Source organism: Symsagittifera roscoffensis, chromosome 1 (genome assembly GCF_963678635.1).
Source record: "Symsagittifera roscoffensis chromosome 1, txSymRosc1.1, whole genome shotgun sequence".
Taxonomy (NCBI): domain Eukaryota; kingdom Metazoa; phylum Xenacoelomorpha; order Acoela; family Convolutidae; genus Symsagittifera; species Symsagittifera roscoffensis.
The window spans coordinates 27108906-27129525 of record NC_087062.1 but is presented as its reverse complement, the minus strand read 5'-3'; the positions used below and the strand labels follow the sequence as shown (position 1 = coordinate 27129525).

General features: G+C 34.1%; 1 protein-coding gene across 1 annotated transcript; it reads right to left on the bottom strand.

The window, feature by feature from the left end:
• Window positions 1–2836: 2836 nt before the first annotated feature.
• On the bottom strand, window positions 2837–20414 carry LOC134842046 (nuclear hormone receptor FTZ-F1-like). The gene is made up of 9 exons (XM_063858203.1): window positions 19695–20414; window positions 17983–18557; window positions 17655–17838; window positions 17297–17437; window positions 9598–9792; window positions 8044–8909; window positions 7612–7732; window positions 5404–5550; window positions 2837–4386 (listed from the first exon to the last, which is right to left on the bottom strand). Exons 1-9 carry the CDS (start codon window positions 20128–20130, stop codon window positions 3842–3844), a joined length of 3210 nt encoding a protein of 1069 aa, XP_063714273.1. The 5' UTR covers window positions 20131–20414; the 3' UTR covers window positions 2837–3841.
• Window positions 20415–20620: the final 206 nt, after the last annotated feature.

Below are 20620 nucleotides of genomic sequence, written 5' to 3'. Positions count from 1 at the left end.
TTTTCCCGAAAACTTGCTTTAACGTGATGTACTATTTTTTCGAAAGTTAAAAATTTTCAAAAAAAGCCGTTAACATTTTTCCAACTTTCCGTTGGTTATGTTTATTACGGTTTTAATTAGAACAAGAAACTTTAGAAGAAGTCCAGTTTGTAATAATGCTTAAGGCTTTTGAGAGAGTAACTTGTCTGACATAACGTTCTTACTCACACTGAGAACATTTTTAAGCTAAATATAAGCAAACTGAACATTAAGAAATCGCGTAATAGAAAAACATTTTCAATACATTGTTCCCACTTGCTCTACAATAAATTAAACAAAATTTGCGAATCGCTCAACTAAAAACGAAATTGCTCGCTAGCTATACAGACAACAAAGAAACTTTTGACTACAGTAACGCTGAAACATAAATGAAAAAAAACCTAACTTTTTTACTTATAACGTAAAACTTTCATTCATTTTGTAATATTTTGGCCAATTTTTTGCGCATTGGAAAAACTGATGATGAATTTCAAAACAAAAGATGAAATAAGAAAAAAAAAATTGGTAAATCATTTATTTAAATTCTTTTTTCAAAGTTATAATTTCTTCGCAAAAAAGGAATGTTTGTTTACATTCAGGAAAAATTCAATTGTTTGTTCACGTTCAAGTTTGTGATAGTTTTCGCGATCTGAATCTAGATTTTTATTGGAAGGTTTATTAGTTTGGAAGCAGTAGCATCACTAGCTCGAAGCAGTGTAAGTTAATTGTCAAAACATTTCTTTCGGAGAATGTAGTTCAATAAATGCTGTGTTTTCAAAAAAAATTGGTTCTTTTTCTTCCTATTTTTTAATTGCTTTTTTTGAAATTTACGACCCAAAAATTGCATTAAAAGCAATTGGAAATGAAAACTACAATTCTTCGAATAAGAATCAATTCAAAAAATTTATTTTTTTTTGGTTGTTTGTCAGTTAAATTTTAATTCCCCCTCTGGGAGTGACTGTCCGGTTAACTTCTCCAAAACATCAAAAGTTCTCAAAACCCTTTTTTCTCAATACAATGGTAAATGATACACAACTTTCCGTTGCAGTCCCAAGTAGAATTAAATTAGTTTTGCTTTGATATGACCATTGGCGTGTGCTGGAGTTTTTTGGTTGGGCCCAGTTTTTTTTGGAAAAAATTGTCGCAACTTTTGGTCCACCAAACTTATTTTTTGAGCTCTTCCGATGAAAAACTGCGCCTCATGCAAATTTTTCAGGAACTGTTGCAACGAAGGTTTCAAGCCTTTATTGTTTGAAAATCATGTTTGGCCCGCTCTCAAAATTAGAATACATTGGCCCCAAACGTCCTGTTAGAAGTCGGCCTGAATCAAATGCCGTGAAATAGTACCCAATGAAGAACCCGTTGTGGCGAGAGTCGCCTAGCGCAAAATTACGCATTTGCTGACAGTTTTCAATAAGAGACCGCAAGTTTATATTGTTTGTGAAATTAAAAAGAAATTACAGTAAGAGAAAAACATAAAACGACAAATGGTTGAGGTTATTTGTTAGCTTTCTTAAAAACAAAGTCTACAAAAAACGTGAAAGGGATAAAGAAAGCTAACAAATAACCTCAACCATTTGTCGTTTTTGTTTTTCTCTTACTGTAATTTCTTTTTAATTTCACAACCCTTGCCTAAATATTTTCAAGTACTGTTAGGCAACCTGCTGCCTCCTTAGTTTTTCAATTTTCGAAGAAGCTAGGCAAATCATAGACTCAAGGTTTTTTTCTGGACAAATTTCGATTTAATTAAAGTTTTTTATACAGCCTGGAATATTTTGATGCTCTGAACTCAATATTGAAAGGATAATTTTACCTGTGATCATTTTTCCCGATTAATTTGTGTGTAAGTCAAGCACGATATTTTACAATTTTTTCATCGCATCGCATGAGCTGTATTTTACTCTGGCTCATAAATCGTTACAAATTAAAAAGAGGAAACTTCATTGTTCCAAAAACCAAGTTGCTAGATAAAAAATTTGCAAAAAAAAATGAAATTGGCGATTTGCAAAAAAAAAAATGAAAATGGTCAATATTTGCAAATGAAAAATCTGAAATACAAAATTGATCGTTTTTAGCCAAAATCACTTCAGATACTTCAACGATTTTGTTCTGATTCGAGCAGTCTTGTTTGAATCGTTGCTTCTTAAAACATAGCAAACATACAGCTGGAAAATAGTCATGAACACAAACAAAAAACTTGCAATTTTTTGCAACATTAATTTTTTGAAATATCAACTTGCGCTTTTCCAAAATTTTGAATGACCTTTAAATGAATTTCAATAACAAATTATGACTGACACTTATTAAAAAAACCCAATTTGTAAAAACTGGATCAATAGTTAGTTTTCATTCTTCTGGGAGAAGTGAAAATTAAATTTCAATTTTTTTTATAAAATAGAAGTCGATCACGTTTTTCTTGACTTTTACACTTTTGCTGTTCGATAGTGTAGTTTTCCTTTGCTTACAAAAGAAAGAAAGTGAACTTGAAAAATCTTGTCAAATCATGGAAAATCAAATTCCAGCCTCAACAAATTTTAAGCTATTCCTAAAAAAAATCATCACGACATATATAAGAGTCTTCACTACGTTCATCGACTCTTAAACATTTGGCTGCATGCTTTGAAGCCTTTTCCTTCCAGTGAAAACAATTTTGAAGTAACATAACTCAGTTGAATTCTTCGTTTGTGATTTTTGAACATATAAAACAACAAAAGCAAGAAATCTTTTCAAAGTAACGAACTTAAACTTGAAAACACAATTAATAAAGTAGAACTAGCTACCTAAATGTGCCCGATTCTGCTTATTAATTAAAATTGACTGATTTAAACCCCTTCAATTAGTTTAGACTTCATTTGAAAGAGTAGGAAACAACCAAATAAAAATATCGCAACAAAATTCAAATATTATGACATTTAAACTACACAGCACCAAAGAGAGAGTTTTCAAAACTGCGTCAATTTAAGTACTGGCTATGGAAGTTAATTAATCGATTACTAACAATCGATATTTTTGAACGTCAAACATTTACCTGGGCAGTGTTAAAACTAGCCCAGTCATTTTTAAGTTTGAACAACAAAAACAAATAGAACATGTCATGACTCTTTTCTGCAAATCATAAACATCATGGTAGTTTAATGTCATGTTTAGTACTCATTAAAAAATGCTTCAAATAAATGTTTCCTGCAGCTTTCATATGCTAGCTCAAGCATTATAGATTTTTTCTAGAAAAGAGCCAGCATCATAGAGATGATAACTTAAATAGTAGACTCAGCTTTGTGAATTCGAGGTAGATGATTTTAGCCCAGTCAATTTTTTTTTCATATATACCCATGATTGTCCACAAACATCTCTATTAATCGAAACTTCAAAATTTAACAAATTTTTGGAAATTTGACTTGGCGACCGATAATAATTTCTGTGAATTGATAGATAGACATAATCTTATTTGTTGTACAAAGCGCAGCAAATGAACAACTTTCCAATAGGTATTTTATACTTAAATGTTGAAAATAGGACAAAGGTCCCCTTTGAAAAGAACATAGAAATTGACTTTATCAAACAATGAGGCAGTAAATAGAAGACATTTGTAAACATATCAAAACATAAATTTTACTTTGCATTCAAAATTTAGGACCTTAACAAAGTTCTACTGTAGAACCAATTTTCAATACCAGTTTCTGAACTAATACTGAGTTACTATCTAACGAATAGTATAAAAAGGTGAGTTATATCAATAACAAGTTTTAGTTTTCGCATTTGTTTTGAGTGTAATTTTTACACAATTATTTATTTTGGCTGCCGTCAAGTCTTACCATTCTTCTGACTATGTTATGACATTTTGTGGTACCGTTGTTGCCGTCAACAACACAGGGTTAAAACTGTTCTGCGCTACTGCTGACAACGTGTTAGGTGAAGTGACCATCGTCGCGCCGTTCATTTGACCCGCTAAACTCACGCCATTCACACTTTGAACTCCTGTCAAGTTCGGGGGTGGCGACAAATCCGAACCTGCGCCGTTACCTTCAGAGAACACGCCCGACGTAGCGCCGGCTGTGATTCCTCCGTTTCCGACTCCACCGACAAATGCTCCTCGATTGTCGACAGGACTATTGTCGGTGCTACTTTTGCGAGTGGCTTGAAGCATTTCGGATATTAAACTGTTACTCGGTATTTCGGCCGAGTTCTGTTTGAACACCAAGTACTCCTCAAAAGCACCGGCAAGAGCAGACAGTTCTTTCAGCTGCAGAATGAGGAACTGGAACCGTTCTGGTGACTCCGGATGTGTTTGTAAGCAGTAGTCCATTAAGCAGGAATTGATGTGCTGTTGGCTTCTCTCAACGTACATTTTGTCCGAGAGGTTGGCAACATCTAAAAACAAGAAGCAAAACTGAATCCTGCTTAAGCTTAAGAACTCTTATATTGATTCTTGAGTAGTTTGTACTTTAATTCACGAATCAAACAAAAAAGAAGCAGAAAAAATGGACTGGTCAAAGAATGATGAATTGAAGTACAAATAATGATGAATTGCATCGTCTATTTTAAGAAATGGAATCAAAACAGTAAATTTTTAGTATGAGTGTAACAGCAATCAGAAATGTCCTTTTCAATTGAAATACAAAAATTCAACAATTAAAATGAGAACAAAACTACTTTATTATATTAGTTTCATTGTCAAAATTAAACGCATGAGCAGTTAAGCTAACGATACTCAACAGAACACTTAAAAAAGCAGACACAAAGAAATTTATTTTGCTGAAAAAAATCTTGATTTGAAGCGCGGTTATATCATTTCCGCTTGCGAAATGTAACATCTCTGCCTTAATACGATGAGTAAATTGCTGACCGAATTGAAGAAGGATTAAATGAATGACATATTCCTTTATTTTTTAACTACTAAAAAAATAGTTGTATGAAGCACTAAATTTCAAGGCAAACGATAGCACTTTCAAGAGTTAGAATAATAAAGTACCCCGCCAACTTGTAACAGAAGTCTTTCAATAAGAGTTGGGTATTACGGAAAATTAACTAGCCGCGAAATTAGGAATTCCAAATTCCGTTAGGAACCCTTTTAGTACAGTTGCGAATGAAACTTTTTTGACCAAGTGATTAACCAACTTGGTTAACCAAGAGGTGATTAGCCAATTTTTAAATTTATTAGAACAAACTTAATCGAATTTGAAATAATTAATTGTCAAAGTTTTTTGTTACAACCTTCATTTAAAACAGCCTGAGAATAGGCCCTATAAGTTTTTTTTCTGCAGTAACTTAATAAAAAAAAATCAAATAAATTGAGCTGATAAAAGATCAGGAAATTTTCCTTCGTTTCATACATTTCTTATACAAAAATTAATAGGAGATTCATATCAGCGAACTTAAAATACTAACTGGGGTTGAGTAGAAGCAGGAATTTGATGGCTACATATTCATAGAACTCCAAGTCTATGTTTCTTAAGAAGTCAGCTAGCGCAATGAACTTCTCAGCAGCCTCGTGGAGTCCATGCAGCTGCAGAATCCTCACATCTAACACGTGACCTAGAACAGAGGAAGATCATTTAGAAAAACTTTCTAAAATGGAAAACTAGAGGTTTGAGTATCCGGAGAGTATATTGACTGACTAAGGAGTACGACGAAGTTTTTCAAACAGCATATATATTCCGAGCCAAATTTCTAACAGAGAGGCGAAGCCAAATTTCCGAACACGACAAAAAGCAGCTCTACAAGGTTCAAAAATACAAAATTAGAAATAGGCCTCGAATTAGTTAAAACTCGGCTACCTCTGAAATTCCAACCAGCGACCTAGTGATTACGAGCTGACACATTAACCACTCAGCCACGGAAGCTTGATTGGCACCAAAAACTAGCCACAAATAAAGAAGAGTTTAGATGCTATGCAATTTCCTATACTACAGTGAAATTTTCAAATAATAAAACACTTTTGATGAACATTTTTAATTGTGAGTAAGTTCGAAAGAAGGTTCTCAAGAAACTGATCGCAAGTGAAAATAACACAACCTTATGCTTTCTCAACAAAGTCAAACACACGTGTACTTCTGCTTTTTTTTATTTAAACTTGAAAAGTTTTTAAATTTGACAATTAAATTTTTTACAATTTATATTTCATATTTTCCAAAAAGAACATAGCCAATTGAAGATTGGAAAAGAGTAAGGAACACAAGTAAACATTAAAAGAACACTTTCCTTAAAAATCTCAACTTTCGAATTTCAAAAAAAAATAGATGCCCTTTAAGCTCTTTGAATGTCTAGAACAATTTATGACTGGCACTTTTTTGTTAATATGAACCCAACTTGAGAAAACTGGATCAATAGGTAAAACTTTTATTCCGCTGGGAAATCTTAAAAATTAATTCCACTTTCGAAACTAGAAGCTGTTCACGTTTTTTTGCGCCAATTCCATGTTCGTATTTGGAGAGTGCTTTTTACGTCAATTTCATCAAATGAATTACAATTGAGCTCAAAACGTGCATTATACCTAATGGCATCAATGTTTTAAGACTTTTTCCTGAAAAAATTTTTAAAAAAATCAGCAAGACCTATAAAAGAGTCTTCACTATGTTCATTACTCTTAATCAAATATCACCAGATCAAGAACGACCCAGCCATTATTTAACCCTTCCATGATTATTAAAAGCACATTTGCCAAAGTCAAACCAGGCCATGGAACCATGAGAAAAATGAAAAATCTGTTTTTTTATTTGCTTTCAAACATCTTGAGTATGGAAACTAGCAAGCCTAAGATATTTGAGAAAAGGCTCTATCAATTGCTTTTTTGTGACTAAGAAGAAAGAATGCAAAAACAAAAACATAGCCAACCGACAGTTGGAAAATAGTCAATGACAGAAAGTGAACAAGAAAAATACTGACTTGTTTTTTGAAAAAAACCTCAACTTTTGAATTTCAAAAAAAGATAGCCTTAAAGCTCTTTGAATTTCTAGATCAATATATGTCTAACTTTTTGATAAAAATGACCCAATTTGAGTAAACTGCATCAATTACAAATGTTTTTTAGCACTGGGAATTGTGCAAATTAAAATTCACTTTCGAAACTAGAAGTCGATCATGTTTTTCGTGACATTAACACTTTTGCTGTTCGAAAATGAAGCTTGCCTTCCTTTAAGCAAAAGAAATGAACTGATTTAAAGAGTCAAAACTCAAAAAAGTAAAATTTGAGCCTAAAACAAAAATCATCACGACCTATAAAAGAGTCTGTACTACGTCCATCGACTCTTTATAAAGTTTTTTGAAAAAATGTTTAAAAATTATAATAAAAATTTTGTAGTCAAAGCTGTGACAACTAAGTCGACAAAAGCGAACAAACGATAGGCCGATAAAAATTCTTTTCAAGTCGAAAAATTTCAGTTTTACAAAGACTAGCTCGGATTCGAACTCTAGACCTTCATCGCTTCAGGCACCGATATTATATCCGCGTCAAAAGTGCAAAATATCACACTTAAGTTGCATTTTTTTCAATCAAGCTATCAAATGATTCAGTGATTGTGTTAGACAAGTTGTTAACAGGAAAAAGTCTCAGGTGTAATAATCTCTGAAACCTAGCTAAAAGTAAGTTTGACTCACCTGTGATGAGAACAATTCTTGGCGCGTGAGAGCTTGGCGAATGTTTTAGCTGGCGGTAGATGTGGTCAAAAAGAACTAGATTTGACCAGCTGCTCTGAAGTAGCTTCATCTGATCTTCCACCTAAAATGAAAAAAAAAACTATCTTTACTGTCGTGAAAAGCTAAACCTTATTTAAAAAACCCAGATATTCACCTATGAATTTTCAGGAACTTTTTATTAGCTTAGAGCTTATTTTATGATTTTGGCTTTTTAAACACAACTTTATGAAAAAAATGCTGTGAAATAACTGTTTCGAGAAACTCGGATACATTCATAAAACAACAGATTGATTAGCAAAAGACTTGCTACAATGTTGAACATTTTAAGAGAAAACCATCGGTAGTATTTTGTGATGAGCTTTTCATTCAGATGGCAAAATGAACGAACTGTACCTGTAGTTCCTTGAAGAAGCATGAAGACCTTGCCCAGTCCACAAAGCAAAAGAGAAGCTGTTCAAGACCCCTCACGAACATCGAAAACGGACTTCCAGACTCCATGTAGTAATGCCAGGAAGACATCACGCGCGCTCTTATAGTTTCAGTAAGCGGCTCACTGGTCGACAACTCAAGCAGCAGTTTCGGTGGATTAACATTCAAAGCTACTTGCCTCATCCTCGGAATCTGAGAATACTTGTCGCCATTTTCGAAAAACTGATTTTTGCCTTCTTTCATGGGTGGCGATGGTGACATTTTCTGCTTGGAAAAGTCATTGCTTCCGTTTAGAAAAGCAGTACTGCAAGTAAGTGTGTTCGGCGTGGCGCCGTTTAGAGAATTGGCAAAGAATCCGGCTTTGATTTGATGCGTGCTAAGAGGTACTGAGTTGTTGTTCATTGATCCTGTGTGCAAGAACGCAAAGTTCTGTGACATTGAACTGGCCGCTAGCTCCTGTTGCTGTTGGGAAGCCAGAGCAGCTGATTGGATGTAATGCTGGTACTCTGTTGGAGATATTAAAGTGGGAGCTGACGTTTGTGTTTGCAGATTGACTTGCTGCAGGTTTGACATCGAGTAGACATTGCTGTACATTCCATGATTTGCTGCACTGGCGTGATTTGCGGATATTGATGAAATGACTGCATTATGCATGTGGGGTTCCAACTTTATAGCACCCAGCGACTCGGTTGAATCATTGGATCCCATCATTGCTACGGATGTCGGACAGTACCCGGATAGATGTCCAGACACTGGGGCCACTGGCGGGCAAGGGACCACTACTTGTTGGGATGTCTCCATAGTGCCTCCTTGTGTTTGAATTTTGGAACCTGATAATGAAACTATGGAAATAAGACCATTAAAAAGGCAACTAGATAAGGATTTCAAATATATTCATAAATGCTTTTCTTCCACAACACGTCTGAGGATTTTGGAAAAAAATTAATTTACATCGCTTTTTACACCGAAATACAACTCAAAACTTTAAAAATATATATATATATATATATATATATATATATATATATATATTCATCAAACTGTGTAACATTCAGAGTTATTAATTAGGAACTCTGCTAAGACGTTCCCATCAAAATTAAGGACCTTAGAAAAATTATGAAAATTAGAAAATTAAATGGAACTTTGGATTCCGGTGTTTTTTTCGCACGTAAAATCATTTCTACAAAAGAGCGCCAGATCGGATCGAGTTAAAAGTGATATTTCATTTTGAAACTATTATCTAGAAAATCTAGAGCTGCAATAAAAAAATGCCGAAATACACTGCTGAAGATTGAGCTAAGACACTATCGAAACTTAATTTGTAACTTACACACTCTCAGTCAATGACGAAAAAAGTTCGCTACAAATTCCGGAAAAAAAGATCAATATCTGGAATATATTCTTTTTTGAAACATGACAGCGATCGGAACATTCTGTGAAACTTGCACAGATATTCTTTACACCTGTTCCATTTTGAAAAGGTTCGTACAATTTCATTTAACTTATCATTTGAGCAACCTTGTGATAAAGCGGCTTGTATTTGTGCTTGTGCATTGGCGTGATGATGGTGGTGGTGGTGCATGGCTGGACTGTGCATGGCCACTTGTATCATCTGCTGTCGGATGGCTTTCTGTTGCTGTTTGATGGCTCTGTCCCGCTTGTACATGGGCCCGAACTTATTCCTTCCTCCTCTCATTCTATCAGCACGGACAGCTAAAAATGAAAGATTTTAATCAAGATTTATTATGTCATTTCAGACTATCATTTCAAATGATATATTACCGTATTAACGAACTATAAAACTCTTTATCAATGAGACAAGGACCTAACTTGTTTAGAAGTTCATGTAATTGGATGTATTATGAGCAGAGAATTTTTGCCTTAAAATTATGAACATTGCCTCAGATTCGAATTTAGCATCTACTGATTGAAGGCAATATATACGCGTTCGAATAATTTAAATCAGTACTGTACTCGCCAATGAAAAATTCGACAAGTGGAGAAAAATCTTCTGCAGCCATAACACCATAGCCAAGAACTAAACGCAGATTTTGCACTAGTTCAAAAACAATGAAGAGCACACCGAGCGAAAGAGCACAGAACACCCTGCTAAATTAAGACTAAGGAATACGATTTTAAAAAATCTAAAAGCCAACATTTATTGTTTTCCAGAGGGAAGGCGATGGAATTTGAACAAAGCGACAAGTCAATGCTGGGACTTAATTAGATGAGCACTTGGAAATATTCTGTCAATGTTTTGGCAACTCAAGATCACCAATTGAAGAAGCTACTTAAAAACATCCACTCCTTAGAGTACTACCCAGCGGCTAAACAATCAAACTGATTTGAGCGCAACAAAGTACAGCCCAGAGCATACTTTTTAATTACTAGCCATATTCAACTGTTTTTTTTTTCGTTTTTCACGATGCAACAGCTCATTAAAACTGATTTAAAATGTCAGCAACATCAAAACCTAATAGGAACAACGCTAGGACAAAAACTAACAAAAAACTAACTTAAAATGGGATTTATTGAAGATCATAATTCGTGAATTTTGATTCCTGAAACGCTAAACTTTAACTATAAGTTACAAATACGATTTTGATACAATGAATTATACACGATGCAGTTTTAGGATCTGGGATAAGTCTCAAAAAAACTGTTAAACCTTTTAGATAGAGACCAAGTTGTTTTTCCTGAAAAGACTCAAAATTTGCAGTAAGCTATCAGGGTGGTAAGTAAGGTGAAGGTGATGAAGTCCTTGATGAACTCCGCTCTCTTACCCAAAATCACTAATGCTTCAAATAAGACTTGAGTGAATCAAGATCATGCACATCACTACGATTAATTTGAAACCATCCCTTCCATTTTCCTTTTATTATCCAACTGTAGAAATCTACATAACGTTGTACAAAAAAAAAACAATTTACAACCTTTTCAGCTAGGGAAACAGATTATTATTTTTTGGCGAAGGTGTGAAAAGTCAGCAGGTGTTCCTTCACATTACACTTGTAAGACAGCCAGAATTAGCATTCTACGTCTCTTTGAATGACAGTCCTTTATTCTAAACTTCATTTCTCAGTCTAGTCAAGTAGAATGTAACTGATTAAGAGTCTAGGCAATTACAACTCACTCGATTGTTTTTCTGACTTGCAAAGGGCACTTGTTAGATATCCTTCTCATCACTCAAGTATCAGTTATCTGTCTATCAATTATTGTTGCTTTTATTGTACAAATCAAAGTAATCGAGCGCTACTAAAATGTAAACTCATCCTCTTTCAAACAAAAGTAAAGATAAAACATTTGAAAACTATATAACCCATATTTAATCTTGTTTTCTGCAAAAATTCAATGAAAATTTACAGGAATTTAAGGAGCAAAAAATTGTTCCTGGTTACTTCAAAAATAAGGCGAACCCGATTTTTTTAAACCGAGCTCCAAAAATTAACTTAAGATTGAATAATGCTAGCAATAAACTAATCCTCTCTACAACCATTCGTATTTTCCCCGTGTTTAATCAGATCAAAACTACTTTCTAATTAAAACTCTTTAGAAAATGTTTAATTTCTTATTATATAGTGACTAAATACGTTAAGGAAGATGAACTCGGTTATGGCTCTCTGATTAAAGAGCGCTAAATAGAGAGTAATTTGAATAAAGGGGTAGAGCTTAGCGCTTTTAGCACAGAATTTAATTTCTCATCCAATATTAATACATATTTTTATTAACACCTATTTTCAATCTAATAACTTTCTCCTAATTCAACTATCTTATTTCTCCTTACTGACTTTTTTAAATGGACCCAGGGGAAATTCCATAACAAAGATATCATGATACTGTTCTGAAGAGCAGTTAATTTTTGATATTAGATATTATTCCAAACAAACGCAAACACAAAGGGATAGATTCAGTTTCTCCAGTACCGCAACAAGGGGTATTAATGCACATAAAACTGATTCATTGATGTTGGAAGATCATCAAACAGATTGGGTTGATGTTTATCCAGAAAAACTCTGATTGGAGCGTAAAATTGATTGTTTTTTTTCGATTGTGTCTTTTATAAGTTAAATTCAATCACTTCAAAACAAGGTTTTTATATGATTGACACAAAAAACTAACCCAATTTGAGACAACTTGATTCATGTGTAATTTTTAATTTTTCACTATGAAAAAAAATCTAAGCTAAAACTATCTCAACTTTACAGCCAAACACCAAAATTTTTACTAAACCACCAAAACATAAATTTGAATGTGAAGAAAAATGAGACCTTTTTGAACGAAAATAAACAAAAAAATCAAACTGTGAAAAATAAATTCAGCAAGAACAATTTCGCGACAAACCATCATGAACACTAGTTTTTCTAAAGCAATTGACAAAGCATAGCCAGCAAACAGTTGGAAAAGAAGAATGAACAAAAAAATAGCAGAAAAAAACTGAGTTATGTTTTGAAAAACCTATAACTTTCGAAGTTCAAAGAAAAAACTACCTTAAAGCTCTTTCAATTTCAAAAAGAATTTGTCTTGGACACTTTTTTGATAAAATTAATCCAATTTGACTGCGGTTTTTGACTCTTGATACTTTTTTGAAACTTTCGACAAAAAATCAATCACGCTGAAGCGCACTAAAACTCCTATGTCAAACACCACAATTAATTTTCATCCCACAAAAACAGCATTGCAAGATAGCAGAGAGGAAAGAAAAGGAGACCCACTAAGTCCCAAGAAAACAGAAACATTTAGGAAGAAACGACAATTAAAAAAAACACATCAAAATGTAGTCTCGAGCGGCGTTTAATGAAAACTCAAAAACAATTATCAAGCGAAAATAAAAATTTTGTCATGAAAAAATTTGAACTAAAAATTAGAATTTGAGATTTGTAATATTTTGTGCGATGTGGAGAAACGTATACGTATTATGATTCGCTCTAGCGACCCAAAATTAGGTTAGTAGGCTGATAAAATCTAATATGAAATTATTTAAGCCGAAAAAAACTTCTTCTAAGCGAAAAAAAAAGGAAAATATACGAAGCCAAGGTTGGTATAATTACAAATTACTAGAGTAAATGAAAACAAAAAAAAGCAATTACAATGAAAATTGCATACGGCAATAAATCTAAGATGTGGCAACTAAGCCAACAATATATAAGCAGACAAATAATTAGCCGACAACTTTTTCAGCGGAACATTTACAGTTTGAATAAAAATTAATCTAGTCAGATTCGAACCCAGGACCTTTGCCGTCCAAGGCATACTCGTTACCTTGAGCCAAAGTGTGCCTGAGACGCTTAGAAATTTGAATTCAATATGAAATAACATACCAAGTGATTCAAGCTATTCTGTTAAACAAGTTGTTAACCCGAAAAAAGTCTAGATTCCGATCTGACAATGCTTGCTATTCGCAACAGTAGAGAAAAAAATTTTTTCACAACTTTTTTCCTAAAACTAATTCAACTTGAAAAAACTGGATCAAAAAATATTTCATAATCCACTGAAAAACCTATAAACAAAAATTATAGAAACTGTAGAAATCTACATAACGTTTGAAAAACTCTGATTGGAAATCTGTAGAAATCTACATAACGTTGTACAAAAAAAAAACAATTTACAACCTTTTCAGCTAGGGAAACAGATTATTATTTTTTGGCGAAGGTGTGAAAAGTCAGCAGGTGTTCCTTCACATTACACTTGTAAGACAGCCAGAATTAGCATTCTACGTCTCTTTGAATGACAGTCCTTTATTCTAAACTTCATTTCTCAGTCTAGTCAAGTAGAATGTAACTGATTAAGAGTCTAGGCAATTACAACTCACTCGATTGTTTTTCTGACTTGCAAAGGGCACTTGTTAGATATCCTTCTCATCACTCAAGTATCAGTTATCTGTCTATCAATTATTGTTGCTTTTATTGTACAAATCAAAGTAATCGAGCGCTACTAAAATGTAAACTCATCCTCTTTCAAACAAAAGTAAAGATAAAACATTTGAAAACTATATAACCCATATTTAATCTTGTTTTCTGCAAAAATTCAATGAAAATTTACAGGAATTTAAGGAGCAAAAAATTGTTCCTGGTTACTTCAAAAATAAGGCGAACCCGATTTTTTTAAACCGAGCTCCAAAAATTAACTTAAGATTGAATAATGCTAGCAATAAACTAATCCTCTCTACAACCATTCGTATTTTCCCCGTGTTTAATCAGATCAAAACTACTTTCTAATTAAAACTCTTTAGAAAATGTTTAATTTCTTATTATATAGTGACTAAATACGTTAAGGAAGATGAACTCGGTTATGGCTCTCTGATTAAAGAGCGCTAAATAGAGAGTAATTTGAATAAAGGGGTAGAGCTTAGCGCTTTTAGCACAGAATTTAATTTCTCATCCAATATTAATACATATTTTTATTAACACCTATTTTCAATCTAATAACTTTCTCCTAATTCAACTATCTTATTTCTCCTTACTGACTTTTTTAAATGGACCCAGGGGAAATTCCATAACAAAGATATCATGATACTGTTCTGAAGAGCAGTTAATTTTTGATATTAGATATTATTCCAAACAAACGCAAACACAAAGGGATAGATTCAGTTTCTCCAGTACCGCAACAAGGGGTATTAATGCACATAAAACTGATTCATTGATGTTGGAAGATCATCAAACAGATTGGGTTGATGTTTATCCAGAAAAACTCTGATTGGAGCGTAAAATTGATTGTTTTTTTTCGATTGTGTCTTTTATAAGTTAAATTCAATCACTTCAAAACAAGGTTTTTATATGATTGACACAAAAAACTAACCCAATTTGAGACAACTTGATTCATGCGTAATTTTTAATTTTTCACTATGAAAAAAAATCTAAGCTAAAACTATCTCAACTTTACAGCCAAACACCAAAATTTTTACTAAACCACCAAAACATAAATTTGAATGTGAAGAAAAATGAGACCTTTTTGAACGAAAATAAACAAAAAAATCAAACTGTGAAAAATAAATTCAGCAAGAACAATTTCGCGACAAACCATCATGAACACTAGTTTTTCTAAAGCAATTGACAAAGCATAGCCAGCAAACAGTTGGAAAAGAAGAATGAACAAAAAAATAGCAGAAAAAAACTGAGTTATGTTTTGAAAAACCTATAACTTTCGAAGTTCAAAGAAAAAACTACCTTAAAGCTCTTTCAATTTCAAAAAGAATTTGTCTTGGACACTTTTTTGATAAAATTAATCCAATTTGACTGCGGTTTTTGACTCTTGATACTTTTTTGAAACTTTCGACAAAAAATCAATCACGCTGAAGCGCACTAAAACTCCTATGTCAAACACCACAATTAATTTTCATCCCACAAAAACAGCATTGCAAGATAGCAGAGAGGAAAGAAAAGGAGACCCACTAAGTCCCAAGAAAACAGAAACATTTAGGAAGAAACGACAATTAAAAAAAACACATCAAAATGTAGTCTCGAGCGGCGTTTAATGAAAACTCAAAAACAATTATCAAGCGAAAATAAAAATTTTGTCATGAAAAAATTTGAACTAAAAATTAGAATTTGAGATTTGTAATATTTTGTGCGATGTGGAGAAACGTATACGTATTATGATTCGCTCTAGCGACCCAAAATTAGGTTAGTAGGCTGATAAAATCTAAGATGAAATTATTTAAGCCGAAAAAAACTTCTTCTAAGCGAAAAAAAAAGGAAAATATACGAAGCCAAGGTTGGTATAATTACAAATTACTAGAGTAAATGAAAACAAAAAAAAGCAATTACAATGAAAATTGCATACGGCAATAAATCTAAGATGTGGCAACTAAGCCAACAATATATAAGCAGACAAATAATTAGCCGACAACTTTTTCAGCGGAACATTTACAGTTTGAATAAAAATTAATCTAGTCAGATTCGAACCCAGGACCTTTGCCGTCCAAGGCATACTCGTTACCTTGAGCCAAAGTGTGCCTGAGACGCTTAGAAATTTGAATTCAATATGAAATAACATACCAAGTGATTCAAGCTATTCTGTTAAACAAGTTGTTAACCCGAAAAAAGTCTAGATTCCGATCTGACAATGCTTGCTAATCGCAACAGTAGAGAAAAATTTTTTTTCACAACTTTTTTCCTAAAACTAATTCAACTTGAAAAAACTGGATCAAAAAATATTTCATAATCCACTGAAAAACCTATAAACAAAAATCAATTTTCTTAATTTGAGAGTTATTTTCCAGTTTTTTTAGCGAATGAATTTGAGTTGAACTTAAGAAATCAAAAATCAAATAGCCAGAAGTCAAATTTGAGCGTGAAAAAAAAATCATCATGACATATTTAAGTTTCTTCACTACGTCTGAAAAAAAAATAAAACGACTTTCGAAAAATCTGAAGTAATCGCTCTACACAGAAGAAAATGCCAAACTAGCCAACAGGCAGTTATAAACTAAACAAGAAAAAGAGCAACTTCTTTAAAAATGTTTTTCAATTTTCAAATTAAAAAACGAAAAGCCTAAAACATATCATAAAACGAAAAGGGTTTAGACACAGAGGCGAAGCTGCGTTTCGCAAACACTAGCAAGAAACCGACAAAAAAGCAGCTCTATAAAACGAAATAAGAAAACAAAAGGTAACAATAAGCCATAAAAATTCAAACTTTTGCTATTAGGATTGGACGCTACGACCACAGGATTAAGACTCCTTGTCCTCGCATCTGCGATCTGAGCCAAATTATGTATAAATTATGTATTTGAAAAATATTGCGAGATGAATTAAAATGCGAAATTTCTGAAATTGATTTTTATTTTTGTACTGTTACTTGGAACAGCTTTTTTCGGTTCATTTGATGAATTAAAAATGCATCAATTGTGTTAACTTATTACTAATCGAACGTCAAAACACATGTTATCACAAAGCGGTAGAGGAGCCCCAAAAGTGGCACCAATATTGGCGACTGAGGTTGAAAAAAAAAACTGTCGTACCATTACACTACGCTCGCTAAAACTCGCGAAAGATCAGAAATCTTTTTGCTAACATAGGCAACAGACAGTACGAAAGAGTTACTGAAGAAGAAAACCAGCATAAAACTACTCACTTCTGAGAAGCAGTTTTTCAATTTTCGACTCTCTTAAAATAAATAAAACATAGGACACTGGCTGTCACAAGTGTAATCACCATACGGATGGTTGAATTTTTAATAACAGACACAATTTTAACAGCAACAAAGCGTGTAATCTTACCTTCTAGCTTCATACCGACGGAGAGACATTTCTGAAAGCGACAGTAGGGACACCTCTTTCTCTGAGACTTGTCAATGCGACAGTCTTTGTTCTCTATACACTGGTACACTTTGTTGTTCTGCACAGTCCGCTTGAAGAATCCTGAAAACATTTGTCATTAGGTCAAATCATAACATTAACATCATAAACCCAGGGATTCAATTTCTACCAGTAACCGTTAAGTCAGAGGAGATAAAAGGCTCAATAAACATAGTAAACATCAAAAAGACAACTAGAAAAGAGTTACTGAACGTTACTGAACTCAGGTGAAAGAGTTAGGTGTTGGATTTGTTCAAATTAACCCAAATGTAAAGCCAACCTTTGCAGCTTTCGCACGTCATGAGCCCATAGTGATATCCTGACACTTTGTCTCCACAGACAGGACAGCTCTCTTCTACCTCCAATCCATTGCTACCCTGTGAGCCAGCAGCGCCAGTGCCGGCACCACTTCCCCCGCCCGCAACCACTCTGTGGTCCAGTCCCCCAGAGACCGCTATTCCAACCTGAAAGACAAATTTGTATTTTCTATTCATGTTTTCAAAAATGCACTTGCCGAAAACAGAAGACGCTCTTGCTAAAGTAAATAAAAACAAAAAGTAGCATTTCAATTTTGAGCATTTCTTAGGTATTTCAAAAGTAAGTCAAACCTGCATTCCATTGGCGTCCAGAATTGCAGTTGTTGCCGACCCCGGAGCTGATATGCCGTAGTGGGCCATTCCCGACATCAACCCAGTCGGGTCTACCGTGCTGCCGGGTGGAAACGCCAGGAACTCCATGTTTGACGATGAGTTTGTCGTCTGGTCACGAGCAGTTGACTCGGTCGACGACGGACTTCGATGGTGATCAGGTGTTTCGACTTCGCAGTTTTTGTCCGGAGTCAGATCCGATTTCCGTCTACGTTTCTTCTGATTCTGGGAGTTATCTTGAGTGTCTGGTGTATCAATTGACAGTTGTTGCGGGTGTCTGTTGGCACTGGTCTGATCTGGTGATGATGATGAAAGTTGAGGCGAGGTAGATATACTTAAATTAGACGACACGGAACTTAGCCGACTAGTGTTACTGTGAGGTGAATTTGTGTTCTGCTCCTCCTCTTGCAGTATGGAGACTATTTGTGCGTTGGAACTCGTCGTAACAGCAGTCAATGAGTTTGAACGCTGGCTGAACTGGTCGGCAATATTATTCCTCTGATTTTGACTACTGTTGTCCAAAGTACTTGGCGCATCTAAAATTTTATTTTTTTTTCAACTTCAAAATTTTTTTCGAGGAAATCAATCAAAATCGGGGAACTGTTTGCAAATTTAGCTTGCCGAAATGAAAATTGAAGAAGATTAAATTTTTTGTTGGATCGCAATCAGTATGAAGATGAGAGAATTAGTGCTATATAATTGGCCCAGACTTCAGCCAATAGGAGAACTCTTAAACTAATGACAGGACAGGGAAGGTAGGGAAAATCAGTAGTTTTCTTTGAGCAGGAAATCATTGTTGTTTTCATTTGACAAAGGGAATATAATTCAGGGAAGGACTATATTCAAGTACCCATGTAAGGGCATTATTAGACAATTAAGTCGCTATCCCATTTGAATAATGCACAAATTACTTTGAATCGTTTCTTTTTTGTTTTGATTGCCTAAATTAAACGAATGAAAGATTGTCAAGGAATTCCGTTTCATCGTGAAATTGAATAATGGCCTAATCGACATCATTTTAATCGACATACAACTTTCACAGCGACAGACAAATCAACATCTTCATATGAGCTTGTTCTTGTTCCAATTTTATTTTCTAATTCTGTTGACCGGAAACATGTCAACAATAATCGCGTTTATTTAAGCACGTTTATTCATATCAAAACCCATTGATTAAAAGCAATGTCATACATTTCATTATTTATTCTAATACCAAAAAAAAATAGAAAAAATATTTTACTTTTTCTCGTTCGTGGGGCGCGGGGGGGGGGGGGGGGGGGAGTCGACCAAATTGATTCTCTGCGCTCTCACGAAACCTAATTACATCATTACATCAATTTAAGTTAATACTACTCGCTTCAGTTCATAATATTTAAGCAAAAGTGCGCCCTCTTGTTTTTCTTGAGCTTGAGCGCTCATTGCCCCATTAGGATGACAAAAAAAAACTAAAAGTAAATTACTGAAAAATACTTTCTTTCAGAATCTTCAAGAGCTGATATTTCGAAAAACATTTTTTTGAAAAGCCACTCTCAAAGAAACATCAAGATTGTGATCCAGTTTTTAGTCTTCTTTTGCTAACCCTGCGATTAATGTATATTACCTTAAAATTCTATCATCAGAAAAGTTCCAAAAACAGACATTTGAAAATCGAATGATTTTGATATTTAACTAACCATTATTTGGAGATCCTACATGTTCTCGTGGTGACCTGCGGCATGTCTCCGTTTTGGCCGTATCAAACTCGTTTCTCGGTAGCTGTGGCGATGAAGAGAACTCATTTAGAACTTCATAATCACTCGTTTCGTCACCCGACTCGAAATCAAACGTCGGAGTTTGGTCTTTCTCGCCCCCGATAGAGTTGTCGTCGAACACTGGGTCTTCGAATGATATTCCTGAGGTGGAGCTGATATTATTTTGGGAAATGTTTGTCTGATTTGGTCTTTGGCGAAAGGGAGAGTCAAGTAGCTCTGAGCAACCCTGACTATAACTAGAGGTTGGGGTAACTTGGTTGCTCTCGTTGCTAGCCAACCCTGACGTATCCATGAGAAGTGAACTTTCGCTGAAGCAACTTTTAGTCTGCTTGCTTTGTTCGTCTTTAACTTGAACCATAATTTATTATAGACCAGCTATATATTGTAATATAGACCAGCTATAAATGAGGCGAGCGGATAGAATAGTTAAATAGAGACGCTCAGCGCTTTTCCGATTACGACTTTAAGGTAGTGAATAAATATGGGAACGAATAGTCTTGGCGCTAAGTTAAGGCCGCGTCGCATTTGAAGAAAGAAGATTTGATAGAGATATTTGAGATAAAGGTCATTTTAATCGATCAGATCGAATTAATATACGTCCCAGCGCTTAGTTTCAGCACTATGTTTGGAATATATACATTAAAATCTGAAAAAAAAAACAAATTTGTTATTCATTGAATCATTCCGCTGATCAAATAAGTTGAATGATCTCAGAAAGGGAGTTCAAATCCCAAATTGAAGCTAGACAACAAAGCATTTCTAGCTAAGAATTTCCAAAAAAATTCCAACGAATTAGCTTGATGAATTAATATTGAATTCAAGTGTTCCCTTCTATATAAATATGTAAT